We start from the raw sequence: 24554 nt of genomic DNA, 5'->3' as shown, positions 1-24554 counted from the left end.
GTTAAAAGTACATCATGCGCTTTAAAGCGTTTTCCTCTCCCCCGCCCATCCCCACAGTTAGGTTGCCTTATTTGCTTCTCTATAGGATCTCCTTTTTCACCTGGAGTTCCTCCTATGACCCATTTCACCTTAGCTTTCACATATTAGGGAAAGCATCCGATTTCTTACTTTTTGCAACTGACTAATCTCGCTTAGCATAATGTCCTCCAGTTCCATCCATTTCCCTGCGAATGATGTAATTGTGTTTTTTTTTATGGCTGAGTAAAATTCCATTGTGTACATATCCCACAGTTTTGTGATTCATTCATCTGTTGATGGACATCTTGGCTGGTTCCATAGTTTGGCAATGGTGAATTGTGCAGCTATGAGCATAGATACGCGTGGATTAGTTTGGTAGTTTGGTTGCCTTTTTAAGAAGCCATCTTGGACTTGCTGAGTGCCCGGCCCTCCCGCTCTGTTTCAGTGGTGCCGCGCTGGAGAGTGTGTGAGAAAGACGCCCATCCCAGAGCACGTGGATGGAGACTGGAGCCCCTGGGGCGCCTGGAGCATGTGCAGCCGGACCTGTGGGACAGGCGCGCGTTTCCGGCAGAGGAAGTGTGACAACCCCCCGTAAGTCCCCTCCACCCGGCCTTCGCCAGGGCACCTGGACTGACCGGGCTCTCCTGCCTGTGGTTCTAACGCCTTATGCAGAGGATGAAACTGGAGGAAAATGAGCTGGAACCAAGCCGAGGGCTCGGGTGTGCGCAGGTCCGGGGCCGCCTTAGCCTCCCTAGCGCGCCCTCAGTGAGGAGCGCGGTCACCGTGGAGCTCTGGGTTCAGCAGGCTCCTCCATCCCTTGCCTGGGCTCTGGTGGAAAGAGCTCCTGAGACAGCTGAACTAGCATCTGGCTCACTTTAAGGTCATTTCAGGAAGCCTCCAGAACCTTCCGGGAAGAGTGGCTGACCTTCAAATTGGCTGTCTGATTTCAGAACTGCCTTCTTGCTCATGAGTCGAGTATCTGTGGGCTCACATGTCTTGTTCATCCAAATATTTTTCACAGGTCTTCCTGGAACTATTTGACAGAAGAAAATTGAAGGGGTGGGCATTGATTTTTCCCCTTTCTTCTTTTTATTGACTATAAAGACACCAAGAAGCTGGGCATGGTGACACACACCTGTAATCCCAGTACTTGGAAGGCTGAGACAGGAGAATCACAGATTCAAGGTCAGTCTCAGCAACTTAGTGAGACACAATTTCAAAGAAAAAAATAGGGCTGGGAGCATAGGTCAGAGGTAGAATGTTCCTGGGTTCAATCCCCAGTAACACACACACACACACACACACACACACACACACTTCTTCTTGTTTAAGCTTGGACATTTGCTCTGGAAAACTCGGGTAGATTCTGTGCTCAATTGTAATAATTCCATTATCATAGGTGTCTCTCTTCTCCTAAAGTTTCCAGATTTAAAATATTTCTTTTAGTGGTCTGCTGCAGCCTTGGGCATCATCAGTTGTATCAGGTCAGTTTGCAAAATGAGCACAGGATGAACCATGAGTAAAAAAGAAACACTTTCTATTATTGAGTCATGTTGGTGAGAAATTAGCAAACGCCCCCGTATTTAAAAGTCTTGATGTTCAGGCTTTGCCCCCGAAGTCGCACAATCCCTGGGTGTGGTTCCCAGAAAATGGATGCTTTAAACCTCCTTATGCAATGCCAATGGCAAGCCAAAGGCTGAGACTTCTGGGATAAAGGCCAGTGTATGCCCATTGTTTAGCTGGCGGCTGGAACACCATTCCCCCCAGTACTGCCACACGAATTGCCCTTGTATTATATATTTACATCAAGGAGCAGCAGGAGAGTGCCTGGCACAGAGTAGGGATAACTTCTTAACTAAACACATAGATGAACAGATTATTAAAAACACTGACTAAATGGTGAGAAATTAATACAGTTAATGCATTTGGCATGACTTAGAAGGGACTGAAACAGGAGGATAGCGGTTCGAGGACAGCCTCAGCTATTTAGTGAGGCCCTCTGAAACTCAGGGAGACCCTGTTTCAAAATAAATAATAAAAAATAGGACTGGCAGTATAGCTGGAAAGCTGGAATGCCCCTGAGTTCCATTTCAAGTACCGCAAAAAAAAAAAAAAAAGAAAGAAAGAAAAAAAGAAAAAGGGATGTGGTGTTGTCTTGCAATGGCATTGACTGGGGTGGGGGTCCCCCAGCGGGAAGCCTGCAGAGGGGGATCTTCAGGACTTTATGGCTTCACGCCTTGGCTGGAAGGCTGTGTCCTGCTCTTTCCACACATATGTGGCTGCCCTCCGCTACCCCAGGGGACGGGGGATGGGATGAGAGGTTCCTAGAGACCCGCTAATTCAGAGCTGCGTTTACATGCCCTCCCTGGCTTCTCTTCTCTTTCCACTCCTCCAGGTCCAGTGGCTGTAGGAGAGAGGCTCTGTGTGGAAAACACAAAGTTGTAAAACTCATTCATTCCTCTTCTTTATCAGTTTCTCCCCCTCCCCTTTATGGAGGTCATGAATTTTGTCTCTCATGACTCATCTTCCTGTGTTTTATCATTGAGGAGGAAAATCGATGGGACCGCCCCACACAGGCAACTGAGGGCTTGTGATCTCAGCACACTGACTCAGGTCACTTGCATCTTGTGTATGATCAATTGCAGTGACCCTTAGGGAACAGAGCAATGGTCAAAATATCCAGAGATGGCAGGTGCCTTCATCCTCCTGGCCGGGCTCCTTCCTGGTGATACCTTTTCAAATATGATACTTTCCTAAGACTTGATAGGTTCCAAAGTCTGGCCCCTGCTAGTGTGGCCTTCCAGTGACAAGTAAAAACAGCCCTGCCCACCCTGGATGGACATAGTCCAATCAACTTCCCCAGTGGCTTTAAAATGACCTCTCTGTAATCTACACTCTCTCCTGCGAGCCCACTTGGGCCTCTCAACACGCAGCACCTCTGTGCACTCACTACCCAAGCACAAGGTCCCTTGGGCAGGTGCCATCCCTCATCCCTTTCCTCCTCCTTCACATCTAATTGCCATAGGACCAGTGCTTACCATGCACGAGGATCCTGTAGACATGTAATAAATCATTTCATGAAGCTCTGGCGGAGGGCATCGTCTTTCGCCCGACTTGCACAGATACAAAACAGAGTCCCAGACAAGTTAGGCAACTTGCCTAACAGGTCATGGTTGGTGGTGGGCTGGACATGGAGCTCAGTCCTGGAGACCTAAGGTCCAAATGGAGGTGTCGGCAGCCTTGCTTCCTTCTGCACTCTGAAGGAGAACCTGTTTCCTGCTCCCTGCTGGCTTCCCGGGTGAGCAGAGGCATCTCTGTGGTCCCCATCTCCTTGTGCACCTGCATCTTTCTGCAGCTCCTTCTCACCTCTGTGAGTCTTTCTACCTCTTCTTCTCCAAAGACACCTGTCCCTGCACTTGAGGGATGCTCCTGTTCACAAAAAAGGTAACCCAGGTTGATCTCATCTAAAGATCCTAAAATATAATCTCCTAAGACCTGTTTTCTAGATAAAGTCACATTCTCAGATTCCAAGTGGACATGTGTTGGCAGGGGCAGAGGGACTCCCATTCACCCTGCCCTCCCTCTTGGTCCTCAGAAATTAAAGTCCTGCTCAGACCCTTCTCTGATACTCTTCCTTTTTTCTAACATGCATTTGTCCCTCTAGGTCTCAGTGTAAATTCCTGTTCCTCAAAGAAGCCCCTTCCCCTGACCACCTGCTCCAAATGGGGGGTTGGTGTTACCCTCTTCCTCAGCACCCTGCCTAACATTACAGGTATTCTAAGAACTGATAATCCCTGCTACATCTTGGCTCACTTGTTTGCATGTTAACCGCCCCACTGGCCTTTGAACCCCATGAAGGCCAGGAACAGGACCCACTGCTATGGGCTTTCTCTTCCCTTCTCTTGTCTATAGCAGCTCAGCTACTGTATAAAAACGTGCTCACCAACTACATGCTTTCCCAAGAGCTCTCTGCTCTTCCAGGATCCCCAAACACATTCCTCATACCTTTCTTCCTCTGAAACACAAAAATTATCCTAAATTATTAGACCCACAAGGAGATCGCCAGGTAGGGCCCCTTGCCTTATATCACCCACCTCACCAAGGCCAGATGCTCCGAACAGCCAGGCAGTGTGGTCCACGCCCCCTACATCCAAGTGCCTGCCCTTCCCCAGCAAGGCTGAAACTCAGCCAGAGTGCTGAGCGCCATCCTAAGAATAAGCTTCAACGTGGAACCCGCCTCTCTCATCTCAAGGGAGAGAAATGAGATGTTTTTGCTCTTATAATACAGACACCTTGGTAGTCTGCGTGATCTTCCGCAGTGACAGTATAGCCCACTTCCCGTTCACAACAGAAACCATGCTGTGCCTCTTATCCCTGGAGGATGTCCCACCAGTTGTCGGCTTCACAGAGCCAGCCCAGGTGAATGAGAAGAGAAGGGCAGGCCTTGGGCGGGTGGGCGGCAGCCACCTAGACACTTGCTGGAGATAAGCGCTATGTGGACCACATTTCACAAAATCCAGGCTCACTGCAGACAGCCTGCTTTTGCGCAGCAGCCTGATGTGACTGTTACAGAGCACAGCTGATCGAAGCCCCAGGACCAAGTTCTGACCAAAGCAACGTCCTCTGTGTCCACCTTTAAATCACCAGGCTCGCCGCCTGGAGATTTCACAAGGATGTTCATCTCTGGCTGCTGTGTGTCTCGGCCTTGGAACGCTCCCGCGACCCTCCCTCCACCCCCCTCAATTCACGTCCCTGGCTCCTTTCCCCATCTTCTGCAGCTGGTTTATTTACCGTCCAAAAATATTGACAAGAGGGTTCTCCCTCCCCCTCTCTTTTCTCTAGTCTTGGTCTTAACAGCTATTGGAATTTTTTATTATTTTGGCCAGCTGACTTGGAGTCATCTGTGTTTTTAAACCAGCTTCCTAGGCTCATCCCTTCCTGTGTCTCTGTTGGTGGGAGTTACGCCCAAAGACCTCAAGGTAGAGAATTTAGGGAATTCATCTCTAATTCCAATTCTGGTACCCACCGAAGGCTTGTTGTGTGTGGGGGAGGCACAAAGACCCAGATGTACTTGGGTGCACTTGAATGCAAGCGCAGGGCGAGATGGAAGGGGAGGACAGAACCTGCACACATCAGGACCATTCTTTGAGCACCTGGAAGGGAAAGGGAAGCAGCTAGTGTTCCAAGACTTGGCAGGGGATGGGCAGATGAAGTTGTCTGGCTGCCACACACTTGCAGCACTCTTGTGGATATTTATTTATTTATTTATTTATTTTGCAGTACTGAAGATTGAACCAAGGGGCCTTCTTCCTCCAAGCTACACCCCCAGCTCTATTTTCTATTCTTTTATTTTTTGAAACAGGGTCTCACTAAGTCACAGAGGGCCACACTAAGTAACTGAGGCTGCTCACGAACCCGCGATCCTCTTGTCCCAGCCTCGCAAGTACTGGGATTACAAGCGTGCACCACCATGCCTGGCCTGGATATCTCTTAAGAACCCAAGCCTTCTATATATAAGCAGAAGTCTGAGTTGCTTGGATACCTTTCAGAGGACCCCTGGACACCAGCACGTCTGATGCCCTGGGGGGCCCTTAGCTTCCTGGCACCATTTTGCAGACACTATGGCTTTTCCCAGCGTGGCCATGGGAGCTCCCAGAGCCACGCCTGGGATGGGAACTGCCATCTCTCCCCTGAGCTCACTGTGTCTCTAGATGATAAGCAGGGTTTGACCACTTTTGCGACTTTGTCTTCTGTTATACCTTCATTTAATAGGACAAAGCAGAAAGTTACTGGGCACACAGCAATGGCACATTTCTCTTCCAGCCCCTCAACTCTCACATCCATCCCTCACCCCAAGGAAAAGTGCAGATCTGCTGTCTCTCCATCCTGGTCATCTGGATAAAGGTGTTTCTGTTCTCCGCTTAGACCTGTCTGGGGCACTGCAGAGCCCACCCCAGCAGAAGACCATTCTTGCCCTGCAGGAGCTTGGGGAAGATTTGAGGTGGAATTTACCTTTCTGCCCCTCAGTTTTCTCACCAAAGCCTTTCTAACTTTTTCATCTTATTTTTAAACATGTTTACGAAAGTAGAACCTATAGGAAAGTGCAGCTTGCTGAAGGGTGTTGTGCATCTCCATTAAGCATGCGCACTGGGCACGCGTGGTGGAAGTGGGAGGGGCATCACCAACTCTGAGTGACCACGTGACCACTCGCCAGCCTTGCAGAAGGGCTGCCCATCTCCACTCTGCCAAGTGTTCACTTGATCCACATCCTCGCAAACAAGCTGGTGGGCGTGTAGTGGTATCTCAGGGAGGTTTTAATCTGCAGTCCCCTCATCAGCAATGAGACTGGGCATGTGCATGTGTCCATGTGTGTCTCTCTCTGCCACTGGGAACCATTCTCCATCAGTGTTCAGAAAGTCCCAGAAGAGGAAGACCAGACGCCGGGGACTGATATCCATGATGCATTTTAAAACCCTCATCCCAGCCGGGCTTGGTGGCACATCCTTGTAAGCCCAGTACTTGGGTGGCTGAAACAGGAGGATCGTGGGTTCACAGCCAGCCTCAGCAACTTGTGGGGCAAGAAGGAACAAATCTGGATGGGGGTGGGTGAGGATGTGCCCCACCACAAAAGCTGGGAGAGAGGACACAGCTGGAGCCCACTGCTTGAGAGGAGTGTGGTACCCAGGAGGACTTCTCATCTCAAGCCAGGATGGGAATCTGCCCAAAGGGTCGGTGAGCTTGGAAGCCACCCTGTAGGAGGCAGGAGGATGCACCCACAGGGAGGTGGCCGGCATCACACAGAGTGCTGAGAGATCATGCCAGGATCACGGAGAAAACTTGTTCCTCCTCCAGTGTCACTCTAGTGCCTGGACTAGCAAAGCTGAGCCTCGAGTCTGCCTTACGGGGATTTTGATTCACATGCCTTCCATTTGCCACGCAGTAACCTCTCATTTGAATTTGAAGGATGCCTTAAACATGTCTTACTTAATAAGTCTAGTGATAACAAATTTCATCATTTTTTGTATCTAAGAGCATTTAATTCTCCCCCCCATTTTTAATATTTTATTGACACATTGTGATTATACATCATAGTAAGGTTTGAAGTCACATGAACAAACATGTGCACAGGTGAAGGATAGTTTTGCAGAAAGAAAATTCTTGGTTGGTGAATTTATTCTTTGAGCATTTAAAATAAATCAGCCCAGTGTGTTTTGAACTCCAAAGTTTCTTTTGTTTTTTTCCCTTGATGTTACAGATTGAACCCAAAGGTATTTTTATTTATTTATTTATTTATTTTTGGTGGTGGTACTGGGGTTCCTGGAAACCCTTCTACCTCTGGGCTACACTCCCAGACACCTATTTTTTATATTTTTATTTGGAAACTGGGTCTCCTAAGCCAGCTAGGCTGGCTTCAAACCTGCACGATCCTCCTGTCTCCACCTCCCAAGCGCGGGGATTACAAGCGTGCGCCACCACGTCCGGCGAACACAATGATATTCTACCTCTGAGCTACACTCCTAGTTCTATTTTATTTCTTATTTGGAAACAAGGTCCCACAAGATTGCTGAGAGCCTTGCTAATTTGCCAAGGCTGGCTTTGAACCTGTGTTCTTTCTGTCTCAGCCTCCCAAGTACTAGGATTACAAACATGCACCACCACACCTGATTGAACCCCAAGGTTTCCGATGAGAAATCTGCTAATCATCTTGTTGTATGTGATGCGTCCCCAGCTCTCTTGGTGCTTTCAAGAATCTCTTTGTTGACAGTTTAATTAGAACTGGCCTCAGTATGGCTCCCTGTATATTTATCATACTTAGAGTTTGAGGAGCTTCTTGAATTTGTAGATTTATGTCTTTCTTTAAATTCAGAAAAATTTCAGGCACTATTTCTTCAGATAATCTTTTTGCCAATTCCTCTTTCTCTTCTCCTTCTGAAATTTCCCCAGTGCATACGTTAGTCGGGCTGATGACATTCTTCAAGTCATTCCTCCTCCTCTTCTCCTGCGAGACTTTCCTCATGCATACATTAGCCGGCTGATGATGTGCTGTCTCTTCTGTTCACTTTTCTTCATTCTTTTTTTTTCTCTCTTTTCTTCTCAGACTTGGTCATTTCAGTTGTCATGTGTTTAAAGATTATGTGTTCTTTCTTCTGCCTGCTGACACCTACTTTGAACTTATTTTGTTATTGTACTTTTCAACTTCTCCAAATTTAATTTTCGGTTCCTTTTTATAATTTTTGTTTATTGATATTCCTCTGAATGAGCTATGTTTTTATGTTTCTTTGTATGCCTTGTGATGTTTTTGCTAAAAAAAAAATAGGCATTTGAATCTTATGCTGTCATACTTCGGGTTTGATGACTTTATTTGTTGTGGTTGAATGATACCTCCATGTCAGGTATCAACCTGAAATGAAAGCATAAGGTATCCTTGGGTCTTCTCTGAGCCTAGAGCGTCCAATGGTCATGTCTCGTGGCTGGCCAGCTTCTCCTGGCCATGCAGTTACATTTGTATGATTCCATCTTTAAAAGTCTAACTCCCAGAAAAGAAAAAATATGGTAAAAAAGAAAAGTGCCATTTCTCCAAATCCCCTGGAAGCCACTTCACCTGGCAGGGTGGTGCGCAAATGTCAGCCAGCTTCTGTGTCTGTACCTTAGCTATCAGACACGGCACCTCAGCGCTCAGAACACAGAAGCTGGGTAGTTTGGAGGAGAAGGTCCTCACTGCCTACCCTGGCTTCACCAAGCTGTGTCCTGGCTGCCTACCATGGAGCTGGGGGTGAAAACCAAAGTTAACTATAATTTACTAGCCAAGCTTTTTCCTGAAACCTGCAAGCTTTCAAATTGACTTCAAGCTTCAAGCATTACTTCAGATAGTAGTTTTTTTTTGCCAGTAGAAGAATTGTCTAGGTAAAGGGAAGAACTTCCAACACTTTCTACTCTACCTTCTTCACACACACACACACACACACACACACACACACACACACACATCTCTCTCTCTCTCTCTCTCTCTCTCTCTCTCTCTCTCTCTCTCTCTCCCCCCCCCGCCCCGTCATGTTAATATAGGTTCTAATAATTTAGTTGAGTACGGTCGACTGATTATCCAAGAACATCCTGGGCAAGGTTCTCCTGTGCAGACTTCAGGAGTGAGAGGAGAACAAGAGCCCCGCTCCCCATTTCACATGACTGACTGGGAGTAAGCAGCCTAACGGAGACCAAACAAGATGAGGAGAGGCTCCGGGTGGGAAAGAAAGCAGGCTGAGGGTGACCTCAGGGATAGGCAGAGGATTAGGGAATGAGAGGTGGAGAAGATAGGACAATAATCTAGAACAGACACCAAAAGGAGACGATGGGGAGAGATTGGATGGAGAAAAGAAACAGCATGAACACAGAAGCAGGCCTGGTATCAGACAGGCTGAGGCCTTCCAGGGCCACGTTCTCCTGGATCCAGGAGTTCTCTCCTAGCGTGTCTCAGCCCATCTGCACCTACCCACAGGCAGCCACAAAGGCAGTTGGCGTAGGTGGGTCAGCCTGGAGAAATCAGTTGGGGGATGGATGGATGGATGGATGGATGGGAAGGAAGCCCCATGGCAACCTGGCAAGTGAATTACACGCATCGGTTCATACCCCAAGTGTGTGGGAATTATAGCTTCTCCCTTTGTTCTCCTAGAAAGCAACATATTTTGTTTTGTTTTTGTTGTTTATCTATTTGTGGTTGTAGGTTTGTACTCCAGTCCGTGTTGTGTTCCTGAGCCATTTGGCTTTTGTCCCACTTTCCCAGTGTCTGCTCTAAGTTGTGTGAGGATGCATCCGGCCCTTGAGGCATCTGGTGTATTCATTTGCTGGGGCTGCTGTAACAAAGGTCCATATACTGGGTGGCTTAAACAACAGAAGTTTAGTGTCTCACAGTTCTAGAGGCTGAAAGTCCAAGACTGAGGTGTCCTTGGGTTGGTCTTTTCTGAGGGTCCATGCCATTTCTCTAGCTTGCAGTGATTGGCTGACAATTCCTGGTGTTCCTTAGGGTGTAGACAGTAGTTCCATCTCTGCTTTCATGCCACGGCGTTCTCTCCCCAGGTGTATCTGTCTCCAGATTTCCTCTTTGTGTAAGAACACCAGTCATATTGGATTAGGGGCTCAACTTCCTCTACTCCAACCTCATCTTAACAGATGGTCCAACAATGGTCCTTCCTGTCTCTTTAAATAAAATTACAGTCTGCAGTACTCAGGATTTGGATGTTAGCATGTGTATCTGGATGAGAGGGACACGGTTCAACTTGTAACATCTTGTAATTTGTCATCTGCTACACTGTTCACTCCTTTCTGGTCCCCTCTGTTCGTGGGAACTTACTGTTGCCATGGAGGAAGAGGCCTTTCCTGCTGGCCCCTGTGTGCTTCGTGGCCAGGAATCATTGATCTTATCCAAGGCTCAGGCCTGGGATCTGGAGAGGTGGTCTGAGGCCCCATCTACCTAAACATGCCCTGCAGTCATTTCCCTGGGGTCTGGCTGGCTGCCTGGTGTTCTAGGCAGGAGGCAGAACACAAAGTCCCTGTGTTCTGAGATCCCATAAACCTTTTAGAGGTCTGGCCATTTCCTAACTTGGACCTAACTTGGAGACCAGACCCCAGGGCCTCTCCACAGAGCAGCCAGAATGTCAAATCTTCCCAGGCCTCTACTCCCAGGGCAGGGGATTTTGTTCTCAGGTGCATATGAGGGAGATGGAAGTATGAAGGGAACATTTTCTTCTACTTGGGATGTTTTTTGTAAGATGTCTGTGTAGACCAGGGGCTGGCAAAATATAGTTCGTGGAGGCAATCCGACTTACCACCTGGTTTTTTAAATAAAGTTTTATTGGAATGTGACTGCAACTACTGCTCCCCTGTTGTCTCTGATGGCTTTTGTGCTCTGGGAGCAAAGCCAAGTAGTTGTAGCAGAGACGATATGCCTCTTCCCAACGAAAACAATTTCTTCTCTCTGGCCCTTTATTTAAAAACATCATCAGCCTCTGCTGTAGTCTTCTGTGACACGAAGCCGAAACACATCTGCCACTTTCTGTCACTCTCTCTGTCCCCTGAAGCCATGAACACAGGGTGGCCTTATCACTTAAACATGAGAAATGTCAAAGGGGGGGGAAAGAAATACTCTTGAAGAGTCAGTTAATGTGTCTAAAATGTCCCGCCACCCATAGGTACATGCGGTATATGAAAACTCACAGAGCAGACTGACTGGAGTCTGAGCCCTCTTCTTTCTCTCCCAATAAAAAGTGTAGCATGAAAAAAAGAACTTTTATTCCATGGCAATAATCTTGACATCATAGGACTGAGTGGAACCATTGGTATTGCATGGGGCCGAGTCCCCCAAAGACAGCCTGCAGTGCGTGGTGGACCTGGGCAGGCTGAGCACTGGCCGACCAGCAATGTCCTGCCACTCTGCTGCGATGGCCCTCGTGCAGGCAGACTTGACCAGCGAGCATGGCTAGGTCTGGAGAACTGCTTAAAGCCACAGTGGAGGCAAAGAGCCCCTGGGCCCAGGCCCTGGTGTTGATGGTGTGAGACCTCACGCCTGTCCTGATTAACATGGCGCAACCAGGACCTAACCCAGCCAGTGAATCAATGATTCTTCTCGTTCTAAAGTAAATGGGAGCTCTTTATTTACTCATCCTGCCACTTGGTGACCTCCAGAGTATACCTACTAGCTGTTTAAAGGTCTTCTGTTTGTCCCAAAACAAGCACCCAAATTTCCCCCAAGGTTGTCAGTGTTAACGCACCGCCCAAGTTGAAGTTCAGATGCAGGGTAGGATTTGTGTCTTTGTGGAACTGATACCTGCTGTATTCTGTTTCCTGCTGCCCTTGATTGACGGTCTGTGGATGCATTTTTCTGACAGCTCACTTACACATGCCTGCAGTGTGGGACCGGGCTTGCCCAGATGTGTCCGGAAGAGCAGAGTGGGTTGCCTTGGCAACCTTGCTCCATCTCCTCCTCCTCCAGGCAAAAGAGAGACAACTGCTTGCCCTGGTTCCTTCTACCAAACTGGCTGGTTAACGCAGACCTTCTTTATCCCTCTAGCCCTGGGCCTGGAGGCACACACTGCCGGGGTGCCAGCGTGGAGCACACGGTCTGCGAGAACCCGCCCTGCCCCAAGGGTGTGCCCAGCTTCCGAGATCAGCAGTGCCAAGGACATGATCGGCTGAGCAGCAAGAAGAGGGGACTTTTGACGGCAGTGGTGGTTGATGGTAAAGGCACAGGACTCGCCCTCGAACAGTGGCCTTCTCCCCCAGCCCCCAGCCCCATAAAAACTACCTGGGGAAACTCTTGGGGAACACTCCTCCAAACCCACCCATCAGGGTGCCCGAGTCAGCCGTGGCCCTAATCGGAGAGCAGTAGGGTTGAACTTGAATGACCCAGTTCTCTGCCATCTCCCCAAAGCAACTGTCTAGGCAGGCAGCAGGCCAGACTCCTCCCTGGCACCCCATCTGCTACGAGTCGGGTGTGCTGTGGCCTGCCCCCGGCTTGGCGTGCTCACGCCGGAGAGCGAGGCTTTGCAGGAGCAGAACACTGCACTTCTGTGCGTGCTGTTTTGTTTTCCAATGTCGCTGCTTTTCTTGGTTTATTTTGCCTTGGCTTGTAGTCTTTGGGGTGCTGGGGGAAGTTTTGAGAACAGAGTAAAATCCGGGAAAGATGATAATAAACACAGGTCACAGTTTCTTTCCCAGAACTTACTCCCAAATGAAGAAACTGTGCGCTGCCAGAATTTCCAATGGCTGGTAAAACTTCAGGTTGGTTGGTGGGTTACATCTGTCACATTTGAGGACTCTTCATTGTAGGTGAGGATGCCTTGGGACCTACTTCAGATTTTTTTTTTTTTTGAGGTACTAAGGGTGGAACCCAGGGGCATATTACCTCTGAACTACACCCCAGCCCAAGTTTTTTATTCTTTATTTTAAAACAGGATCTCACTGAATTGCAAAGGGCCTCATTAAGTAGCTGAGGCTGGCCGTGAACCCAGAGTCTCCTATCTCAGCCTCCCAAATGCTGAGATTACAAGAGTGTGTCACCACACCCAACTTCAGATTTTTATTATTTTTGTTTTTCCACCTTAAACCTAGTTCCTCTTCAGGAAATTGGAGCTTTGTGTTATAATGCTGATAATAGGGTCCCGCTTATTGAGGACACCATGTGCAGGGGCCAAGGTGACGCTACCTACATCATTTCCTCGGGGACACAAGGTGAGCTGTGCAGAAGGAGAGAGGGGACAGGTGAGGTGACATGTCTGAGCCCCTGCAGCTGACGAGAGGCAGGCGAGGGAGCCAACCCCAATCCTGGGGAAGGGAAGTTGACTCAGAAAATATCCAGTTATCATCTGGCACCCAGTACTTGAAGAAGACAGAAAGCTTAACTTCCTGGGTACAGAGAGAGGGAGATTCAGAAGGACTGAAGCAACTGGGCCTGATTTTTAGAGTATGCTGAGTATTTTTCAGAAGAATGGCATCCCAGTGCCAGATCTTAGGGGTTTTCCTCCTCCCCTATGATGGAAAGAACCTTTGAAACCTCCGCTCTGCCATCTGCAATTACGAGCTAAAAGGTGTCTAATTGTTCCAGGCATCGCCAGCAACAACAGCCTCAAATCTACTACCTTTAGTCCAACAGCTTCACTCATGTATCAGCTTTGAACTGACTTGTAAAGTGACAGATGACATTCTAAATGGTCGCAGGTAATACCAACCACCTTAGCTGGGCACCCATTCGAAATCTTGGAGAGCTCCCTGGATATTTTCCTTATTTAAAGAGAATACCGTCTTTGCAAGCTCTACTGTCCTTCAGCCAGCAGAATTCAAGAGAAACTCAGCCCTCATAGCCTAGACTTTCCCTGCAGAAAAAGTCTCCCTGCCCCAAAGATGATGCACTTGCTCGGAGATCTTTGGCTCCGTCTGTTTAATTACTATCTGATGCCACAGGAGACCAGAGATTTTCAGCCATGGAAGGCACATTTCAACCCCTATTTGGGAACAAACTAGTACCAGAAAGAACCGCCATTTTTCTTAGAAGCGGTAGTACAGGGGATTGACCCAGCCCTATTTAATTATTTGATTTTGAAACACATTTTCACTAGGTTTACCATGTGCTGGCCTCGAACCCGTGATCCTCCTGTCTCAGCCTCCTGAGTACTGGAAATCAGGCATGCACCACTACACCCAGCTAAGAGCTATCATTTTTTCCAGTGCAGCGGCCGGTTCTGTTGAGAAGCAAACTGTTTCTGTACCTTCAGCTGTCCCCAGAAGTCCAGTAAAAGATACTTTTAGACCTCTTTTTTTTTTTTTGCCCTTCTTCCCCCCATACTGGAGCCAGAAGAGACCCAGTGTAAGACAGACTAACCCTTTTTCATTTCCACTTAACTCTGTGCTCAGAGTTGTTATTCTTTTCTTGGTTCCACCCCTGCTTCATTTATTCAGCCCAGAAATCTCACTCCAATGCCTGTTTTTCCACTGATTTCTCCAAGTCCTGCTTAACCTTCTTTTTTCTTCTAACCACTGTTGGATGGCGGAGCTCGTTGGTCCCCTTATCATCAGAGTGGCCGAGACTTCTCTGTGCCCAGATCCCCATCCAGGAAGCCTCCGGGTGAGGCTCCCTGAGGCCTTCGTTGGGTTTAGGTCGCATCCTCTGACCCACTCGCTTTCTTTGTTTCTTCTTCCCATGTCATAAAGAACGATAGCTATAGTCCCACTGCCTTTGATCTGAAAAGTGCAGCCCCTTGGATAAGGACAACTAGCGGGCCCTAAGTGGTTCCCCTTGAAGGAGAGACCCTGAGTTCACGGTTTTGCGAGGGGAGCATGACACGCTCTCCTCTGGGGTGAAACTGTCACGACTTCTTACATATTTGGTTCCTTTTCTCTCTTGAATATAAACAGAAGCCAGCCCTCTTTTTTTCTTTAAAGGGGCATTTCACAAGGGTTGAAACAAAATAATAAATGGCCAATTCAGCAGGCAGATTATAAGTGTTGCCCTCCAAACTCGCTTTCTAAAAGGCGCGATTCTAGCTCGGCCGGGATAGGAACGATTCCTGTGGTTGGGCTCTGGGCTGTTCTGAAGCCCAGCATGAGTACCCTATTCAAAGCTCGGCTATCGCTGTGGAATTCCTTGGCGAGCGGCGCGTGGTTCAAGAAAGGAGACGCGATACTTTTTCTTTTCTCTCCCCCTTTCTCTCTCTCTCTTTTATAGAATTCTTGCAGAGGTAAACTTTCTACCGCAGGGAGAGGGTGGGGGCTTAGAACCACAAATTTATACCATCTCCAAAAGAAGACAGAGGTTCTCCTTAGGAAAGATTCCTATGTGGAAAAACCTTTAGACAGAAACCCAGTGAAGTTGCTGGCCAGTGGCCAAACCCACCCCGTTTCTGCCTTCCTTGTGAAATCTCACGGAAGTTGAAACCTTCAAAGGTTCAGTCCTCTCTGGCCAGGCCACCAGCAGGCCGCATGCCCTCTCTGAGAGCTTGGAGAGGGCAATGTCAGGGGACAGTGGTATGGTCCCAGCACTTTTTCCCTGGTACCCAAGAGCCTCTCCTTCTCTGAGCCTCCAGGGGATGAGGGGGGATGGTCAGGGCTCTCTGAATCCAACTCTGCCAAGCTGCCTAGAGTTGCTTAATGAGTAAGAGAGTTGTGCTAACACACAGGTGTCTCAGAGGGCCCTAAGGTAAAAGGTGCTTGCCCTCTGAAGATGCCAGGACCTTCCTCTATGGCTCCAACAGCTTGTATTTGGGACTCCTGTCCTCCTGCCCCCAAACAGACTGCCTTTCTCCTAACTTGTCCACAATGCCTTTTTGGTAAATACATATCACTTATCCCAATCCTTCAGGGCTTGGTCCAGGATTCAGGGCATTTTAGTACTAGAAAGGCATTAATAGTACATCAACCAAGTATGAATAACCCTGGGGAGGTCCAGGGAGGAATCCTGCAGTAAGACACATGGCTTCACTACCAGGGAGCCCAACAACACCCTCGCCAAAGGGAATACTGACACAGGTTGGTCAAGGCAGTTTGGCTGTCAACTGTGTGTGTCACTGATACAAGGAAACACTGGCAATTTTCAGAACTTTTTGTATTTCTGAATTATAGAGAAGTCAGTGCATGCCTTCTTTGGGATTCATTAACCATGAGAAGTTACCACTCTGTTTCTGAATTCCAGTACTGAGGCCTCAGGAGAGAGACTCAGTGGTCCAGGCTCATCACTGGTCACTGCTGGTCCATTCAACCCAGGCCTGACTGCAGAGGGCTGGCTGGGGGGCCGTGGTGAGGAGAGAGACTCTGATTGGTCTGGTTGTAATCAGGTGGCCACTGATGGTCTAAGCAATGGGGCCTGGCTGTCAGAGGGCTGGCTCTGAAGTCCTGGTGCACAGTATTGGGGACAGGGGACTGGGCAGACTCCTCAGCACCTGCCCCCACAGAGGGCCAGGCCAGGCTCGAATAGACACTTGCTGTGGCCTCAAACTCACGTAGTGTCTCCACCATGGTAAGACATGTAGCTGGGTGAGGAGTCCTAGGAGCCACAAGTTTCCTCACCTTGATGCACCAGGATGAATCTTCCAAACAACCCTAAGCAGCTGTGATCATGTGGTTCTCCGGTCTCCAGCCCCACCTCCCTGCCCCATCTGTGGCTTCCACCCATCTGTGAGAAGTCCTACCTACAGGCAGGCCTGTGAGAAGCCAGACCACCATAGGCAAACAGGCCAAGACCAGAATATCATCTCAGCCCACACCAGCCATGTAGGAGGAGTGCCCCAAGCTCCTGTCAGTGGAGTGTGTGGCTGTGAAACTTTTGAGAAAGTCTGACTTCCTTCTTCCTTCTATATTATATTCTGTATATAATTATATATTATATATAAGATATATAATATGCGTATATATGAATGAATGAATGAATGAATGAATGAATGAATGCGATATAAAAATGTTGATAATGCTCAAAGCTGAAACTCCCCACCCCGTGTTACTTAACAGGCCCTTTAATCCCTGAGGTTAATTTCCTGCCTATGACATCCTGGAGGACAATATTTTGAAGATTTCTTAGCATCCTTCTCCCAGTTTAGAAAGGTCATCCACAGTCCCTTTGGGGGATAGTGCAATACTTTGCCAGAGGTGGGGTGGGGGCACCCTGAACTCTGAGTGCAGGAAGAGAGATGGACAAATAGAACTGTAGCCAGCCAAGGAGGAAGCTGCCCCTCTGGAAGGTCCTGGAGCCCAGGTGGCCCCAGCTGCCCCCCAGCTGCAGGAGGGGCATGTCCAGTGGTGGGCGAGCCGAGTGCGCCTTCTGGCCTGGGGTCCTGACCCACGTCATCACCCTGAGGTTATTCTTCTCGCTTTGAGGGTGTCTTTGCCTCTCTGATGCTGATACCCCAAAGCCCAGACAAATACCCTTCCTCTCTTCCCAAGCCTTTCTTTCCAACCTTCCTTAAGAGCGTCTCCTTTACTGCCCGTTTCTGTTTGAATGGGAGCAGACTCTTGAAGCTAGGATTATCCGGGAGTCCGGTGACTTGTCTACAGAGATGCCATTTCGGTCCCTGGTTATTGTTGTCCATGAGAGTTCTCCACTAAAAGAAACCAACGATGGTGGAAAGGGAAGCAGGCTGGAATGAGGAGACAAGGCCATGGTCCTGCCTGCTGAGGGCAGCCATGCACACCCCATGAGCCCCACGTGGTGGCCAGTACAGTGGAGCAATGACAGAAGACACCTGAAATGTGTGGCACAATTGAGCACGCCGCCTGGCGCATGGTACATTTATGAATGCTGCTACTGGATTAACCACCAAAGCCCAGTGGTTCCCAGTGTGGAGTCAGTACTGTAGTCTACAGGTAATTAAAAGACAGTTTCACGGCACCTTGGTCAAGGTACACCTCCTTACAGTGAAACATTAGAGGCAGTATCCTGTGCTCAGTGGACACATGAACCCACTTAGTTGGGGGTCTGGGGACGGTGTTGCTGATCCCCCCACAGGCTCCCGAATGCTCAGAGGGGTCCTTAAAGGGCCCCAAAGAACTATTTAGTAATCTTGTCCAGAAGCTTCCTAAAAGCTGACCCTTCATCGGTCTCCTTCCACAGGCCACTCCTTTGAGTCGTTTCCTCTAAATAGAGGGACAGCTGTCCCCAGCACAGGAAGTGGGTGGTTCCTTTGAGGTTACACCCATCACCTTGTTCTTGGGACTGTCACGTTTTGACTCACCCAGGGTTTGTTCTGTTCTTGTCTTCCAGACCAGTAGAAAGTTGAAAAGCTTGTATGACTTTTCTCTCTTCCCCAGCAGTACCCACGGAGGGCCTTGTGTAAGGGAGAGAACTCAAGCCATGTTTGTTGAATCAATAAGTGTTGATGCACTATCGTATCACCTTCTTGGGAAGTTACATCCCCAGTCTACTTTTCAGAACAGAGTCCCCCACCACCATCACCACCAATGAGCTGACAGAACTGAGCGGAGGATTGCTTTCAAATCCCTGCAGATTCTTTCTAGTGTTCTAAGATGATCTCATACTGGAGAAGCCAGGTGTGACGAGGACTCTCCCCTGCGATGCCAAGGTCCTCTAAGGCCACTTCAGCCAAAGAAGCCATTCTCTGTCTGGTGTTTGCTCTCCTGGGGCCACTAGAAGGACCCACCGGGAGAGGCCGGCAGTGGAGACAAAGGGCTTAGGGTGGTATAAAGGTCTTTCTCTCTCTAGAGGATTTCTTAGCAAACTAATCTCACAGATGGCATTGTCTTGGGTAACCGAGCAAAAGAGGAAAAAAAAGGTGCATTTGTCTTGCCAAAATACTCCCAGAAAAGAAAATTCATTTGTTTGTACAAAAATATTTACTAAGACCTTCTGTGAGCTTAGGTTCTGGGTCCTGTCTGGAAACAAAAGATAAAAGCCTGGTCCCCTGCCCCCAGGGCTCCCGTCTCATCTGTGCTTGGGTCTGAAGGTACAGGTTGAGAAATCCTTATTTGAAATGCTTGGGACAAGAAACTTTTCACATCTCAGATTTTTTAAATTTGGTAGTATTTATGTATGCACAGTAAAATATTTTGAGGATGGGGCCCAAGTCTAGAGATTAAAATTAATTTGTTTCATATATATCATATGCACATAGTCTGAAGGTAATTTCACATGCTATGTGGGTGCACTCATGCTGTGACCCAGCGTGTGAAGGGCAGGTGTGGAATTTTCCACTTGTCAAGGCAGAACTCAAAAAGCTTTGGAATTTGAAGCATCTTAGGCTTTGGGATTTTTGGATCAGGGGTATTCATCCTGTAACTAAAACTCGTCCTTTTACCATTCCATTAGTTATGGGACCTGCCTTATAAAAAAATCTTTTATATATGGGATTTACATAAATAATTATAGAATAGCAGAGTGATGACCAAGGACTTTAATGGAAATGTGTGCAACGTGCCCAGGGAGATGCCTGTTCTAGCCCACGTCAGAGAGGGTGAGGAAGAGGGCGCTCTGGACCAGAAGTTTCCAGGGTGACAGGAGGCTTGTGGAGAGCCAAGCACAGATGGGGATTTCCAGGCAGAAAGAACAGCTAAGAAAAAATATGAGAGCTTGGAGTATTCTGGAAACTCACAAGGTTCCAGGAGCCGCAGAAACCGGGATTTCCATCCTGCCCGGTGACACCGTTCTTTTGAGTTTCACGGTGGTTCCTGTGCCCCTTTCTGAACTTTCTCTCATTCTCTTTCTTCCAGGACCTTCATGACTCCTACTATAGCTCCAGCTGTTGCCCAGAAGCTAGAAAACAACAAAGTTTTTAGCTAAAAGCACTGCCATAAGACCTGGTGGGGCGGATCCACACACCCAGGGGCAACTTTATCCCCCTCTCGTCCCACCCACCACCCCTGGCTCACCCTTGACATGCAGTCAGCTTGCGTAGAGGTCAGGCTCACTGTCCTATGTTGATTCAATCTGGGGTGCCTGATGCTCCATGGAAAAGGGACGCTGTCTCTTTGCAAAGGGTGGAAGAATAAGAAGGAAACCCACTCTGCCGCTTACCTGAGTCCCAGGGATTTTTTTTTCCCCCATTGGCCTTTCAGGTGTTCAAAGGAGCTGGTGCGAGCAGGGTGTGGTGGTGCCCACCTATAATCTCAGCACTCGGGAGTCTGAGGCAGGAGGTTCACAGGTTTGAAACTGGTCTCAGCAACTTAGCAAGACTTTGCTTCAGAATAAAAAAAAATAGGGCTGGGGGTATAGAACACCCCTAGGCTTCGTCTCCAGTACCAAAAAAATAAAACAAAGGAGTTGGCATGGGTGTCGTAGGATGTGCACCAAGCTGCTGTGTGCCGTCTCTCTTCGCCCGGTACCCAGCTGTGCCTGTGCCCTGCGTGGTCCTAGTTTTCCTTCCTACATCGTCATCTGCCAACCTTTCCCTCCTCAGATAAGCCGTGTGAGCTCTACTGCTCCCCCCTCGGGAAGGAGTCCCCGCTGCTGGTGGCCGACAGGGTCCTGGATGGCACGCCCTGCGGACCTTACGAAACAGACCTCTGTGTGCACGGCAAGTGCCAGGTGATGCGCTTTTCCTTCTGTCCTTGGTGGGGCCTTGGAGGGAGATGCCATATCCCCAAAGGGGGCTCAGGGTAGAGGTGAGCATCGGGGGGGTCAGGGGAATGGACTTTCCCAAGGAGGCACGTAAGGCTGCTGCCCAACCTGGGCAGCAACTCAGTGTAGGAACCAGCTGCAGACGAGTTGAGTTCAAAAAATATCAATAGTACCTGGGCATGGGGGCACACACCTAAATCCCAGGACTTGGGAGCCTGAGACAGGAGGATTGCAGGTTTGAGGCCAACCTCAGTGACTTATTGACACTTTGAGTGTTTAGCAAGACCCTGTTTCAAAACAAAAAAAATAAAAATAAAAAGGCTAAGGGTATATCTCAGAAGTTGAATGTCCTTGAGTTCAATCCCCAGTATCACCAAAAAAGGTAGATATAGAGGGAGAATATTAGCAGCAGTATAATCATATGAACAATGAACAGTTTTAAAATTGCTGTAGACATCATGTCCAAAAGAAGAGGGAGAGGGAGAGAGAGGAGAGCGTGGGTGAATACCAACACAAGTCTGGAAGGTGAGTGGAGAAGCCAAGCCCTGCTTAGTTGCAAAAGATTTAGTAGACAGAAGCAACCGCTTTTGCAGGTGGTGCCCAGAGTCCACTCTGAACAGTCCCACAGCCCCCAAGTATTAAAGGCGTAAGTAATGAAGTCTTAGCCTGAGGCTTCAAACACGCTCGAGTGGGATTGTAAACTAAATACAAATACATATTTATGCCTCATCCCAGTAACTGCCAAAATGGAATGGACTGAATTCCTGTGGTACTTATTATGAGTAAGTAAAGCAAGAGAAATTGGTTAAAGAAAATAACAGTACTCATAAGAAAAAAACTCTCAGCAGGCTGGTGAGCAGAGGATCTGTGTGTATTCCCTGATAGGATTATCTGATAACAATGGATAGATGGTAGAAACCATCCACATTTATGTAAGAGAAATATTGCTGCAGTTGGCTTACTAGTCCCCCCCCCTACGTCCCTTAAAACTATAAATGACACTATTTTGGGGGTGGCAGCGGAATCCTGGGAAATTGTGAGGAACGTGGTCATTAGCTGGTAAAATGCAAGGCTCCAATATGGTATCGTGAGTGGATTCCACCGAGCTGCAAACAGCAGGCTGATTCAAACCATGACACGGATCATGGGAATACCATTTTATTCCATTTTTATGAGGACTGAGTTAAGTTTCACTTCAGTGAGTCACAAATTACTTAACATGCTGAAATTAAACTTAACAGCAACTCGTAAAAGCAGGAGGGAATTGGGGTAAGAAACACAGACGTATATTTTTCACCAAGTCCCTATAAATCAGGGCTCCTATCATTACTGATTCTTACTGTTGGCCTCCAGAAGCAACGCAAGGCAGTAAGTCTCTCATACGCAACTTGTTTCTGGAGCTACTGGCATGCAGCAGGTGGGTCAGACTGACGTGTGGCTTTGCCCTGGGGCAGTGGCTGGATCCAAATCGGCCTGAGGTCTAGATATATTTACATTTTTTAATGCTTTATTAGTTTCTGCACACTTATAGTCAGTCTATTCTGATTAAGGTCATACTTCCCTGGGGCCTCAATGCGTATATCTCCTGGGCTCAATGAACACCAAACCCAAAAAAAAAAAAAAAAATCCTTCAGGGCCTGTAAGCTTTTTCAATAGCTAATTAATCTGTGTTCCCCTCTGAGCCGACCCCACAGTGGGAAAAACACTGGCTTTTAGGAATTCAGTGATTCTAGGATCTAGAATCACTAGCTTCTAGATCTAGTGAAACTTAACTCAGTCCTCATAAAGATGGAATAAAATGGTATTTCCATGTTCCCTGTCATGGTCGACCTATCAATGGAGCATTTACATTTTCAAAACTGTATTGGCAGCCAGGTGTGTGGTGCATGCCTATAAGCCCAGTACTTGGGAGGCTGAGACAATTTCAATGCCAGCCTCAGCAACTTAGCAAGACTCTGTTTACAGATAAAAAGGGCTAGAGGTCAGCCAGGCATGGTGGCACATGCTCGTAATCCCAGTACTGGGGAGGCTGAGACATGAGGACTGCAGGTTTGAAGCCAGCCTCGACAATTTAGTGAGGTCCTCCGCAACCTAGTGAGACTCTGTTTCCAAATAAGAAATAAAATCAGGCCAGGGGTTTAGCTCAGAGGTAGAATGTCCCTAGGTTCAGTCAGTCCCCAGTGCCACAAAAAGCACTAGAGGTATATCACAGAGGTAGAGTGTCCCTGGGTCCAGTCCCCAGTACCAAACAGGCACGCGCGTGCGCACACACATACACACACACACACACACACACACACACACACACACACACACATCACTCTCCAACTTGAACAAAGGTCTCCCTGATGAATGGTGGGAGAATAATTCTAGGAGAATAAGAGGCTTTGCCCTCAGCGTACCCCTCTGTGAAGAAGGGGTAGCAGGGGTGCAGGGAAGTGTAGTAGGTGTTGATGCCTGGGCCTGTGTTTCAGCAATGCTCTCCTGCTTTCTGCCTTTGCCGAGTCTTTGCCTCGCAGTGATATCCCCAGAGAGCTTGGCGTGTATATGTCAAGCCTGATGTGAGAGCCACTGCTACCCAGGGCCCCGCTCAACCTAATGCTGAAGGCAGCATAGCACGGAGCATAAGAGTGAAGAGAAACAGAGGCCACCAGACATAAGATGTCCATCCATTTCTGGAGGACAAAGAGGACAGAAGTGTCATTGAGGAAGAACAGTAACAGAGCCCACATCTGATGAAAACGGCCGGTTGCATCCAGTAAGAAAAAAAAGCGGAAAAGCAGAATTTGAGTCTCTCGGACCAGAGGACAGAGCTTAGAAGTGAGGAATTGACTAAAGACCATGAGATGGTCAAGGGCTGTGTATTGCAGGACTGAGGATGCCCAGCTCTGCACATGGAACATGATAAAATACTAGGGCTCCCTTCCAAAGTGTGGGATCAAATGTTCAAGGAAAATTGGAGCAGGAGATGAGGTCTCTGTGCTTGAATAAGGCACTCACCTTTCTGAGCTCAGGGGTAGGCTCCAGCTTTCCTCCTGCTGGTCCTAAAAGAAAATCTACCATGCAACACTCCCCATGCTCAATTAGAAATATCTCAGGAGCAACCTTTCTGCTCCTCATTCTCCAACATGAGGAGGCAACCAGAGCTTATCAGCCACTTGAAGAAAACCAGCAGTGTGGACAAGAAAGACCAAGGAAAATAAACCAAAAAACCTGACCCAGGCAGAAAATTGAGGTCATTATAGAATTCTGCACATAGCCCAACTGTCCACCAAGCATGTGGGCAAAATAAAGTAATTTTGAGGCATGGAAGAACTCTGAAATTTTATTTTCCATGTGTTCATTCTGAGGAAATTACACACGGTTTAGCAAAACAAGGATGAAGTCAAGAAAGAGGAAGACGAGTGCTCCAGGCCCTGGTGGAAACCACCAGGAGCCCAGTGAATCCTGGCAGGATGGCTGCGCATCTGGCCTGGAGTCTGCATCCAGTTAAAAGTCAAACAAGAAGTGGTGGCCTCCCTCCAACCAGAGATAGGATGAGGAGGCAGGCGTTGGAAGATAGCTACTAAGTTGAAGAAAGCAAGAACTACTTCTTCCAGCCAGAAGAAAAGAAAGAAAGAAAAGAAGAAAGAGAAGAAAACCCAAAGACCATCAAAATCTCTAAGATTATTCGCCAGCAGTGACGGCATCCCCAACCAATTTTGCTTTACTCCTGCCAGACCCCAGCGACATCCCAGCACAGGCTGGACTCTGCTGCACGGAATTCTCCCAGATCTGTTCAAAAGCATCGGGAGACACACTGAAGACAGAATTCAGAGCAAATGCCAAGGAGACCGACTTCTGACAGCACCATAAAAATTGTGGAGGGTAAAAAGGAATAATCTACACTCTCTCCAGCTTGAATTGCAACATTGCCAAGGTGAAGATATGTTGGCAGGTGTTATGGCAGATTACAGCCGGCCTCATGTCATAAAATATGTACCTACCTGTC

General features: G+C 48.1%; 1 protein-coding gene across 2 annotated transcripts in view; it reads left to right on the top strand.

Annotated features, from left to right (window-relative positions):
• Positions 1 to 24554, top strand: part of ADAMTS17 (ADAM metallopeptidase with thrombospondin type 1 motif 17) — a gene marked incomplete at both ends in the record, with an annotated part of 311118 nt that overhangs the window by 187488 nt on the left and 99076 nt on the right. For both annotated transcript variants that reach the window (XM_080692601.1, XM_080692600.1), the window contains 3 exons: positions 464 to 609; positions 12080 to 12246; positions 20403 to 20530. In XM_080692601.1, coding sequence (XP_080548727.1) covers positions 464 to 609; positions 12080 to 12246; positions 20403 to 20530 — 441 coding nt within the window. The remainder of the gene's footprint in view (positions 1 to 463; positions 610 to 12079; positions 12247 to 20402; positions 20531 to 24554) is intronic.

Source organism: Muscardinus avellanarius, assembly GCF_963383645.1.
Source record: "Muscardinus avellanarius genome assembly, chromosome: 3".
Taxonomy (NCBI): Eukaryota; Metazoa; Chordata; class Mammalia; order Rodentia; family Gliridae; genus Muscardinus; species Muscardinus avellanarius.
The sequence above is the reverse complement of the archived record's forward strand: the minus strand, read 5'-3'. Positions and strand labels throughout refer to the sequence as shown.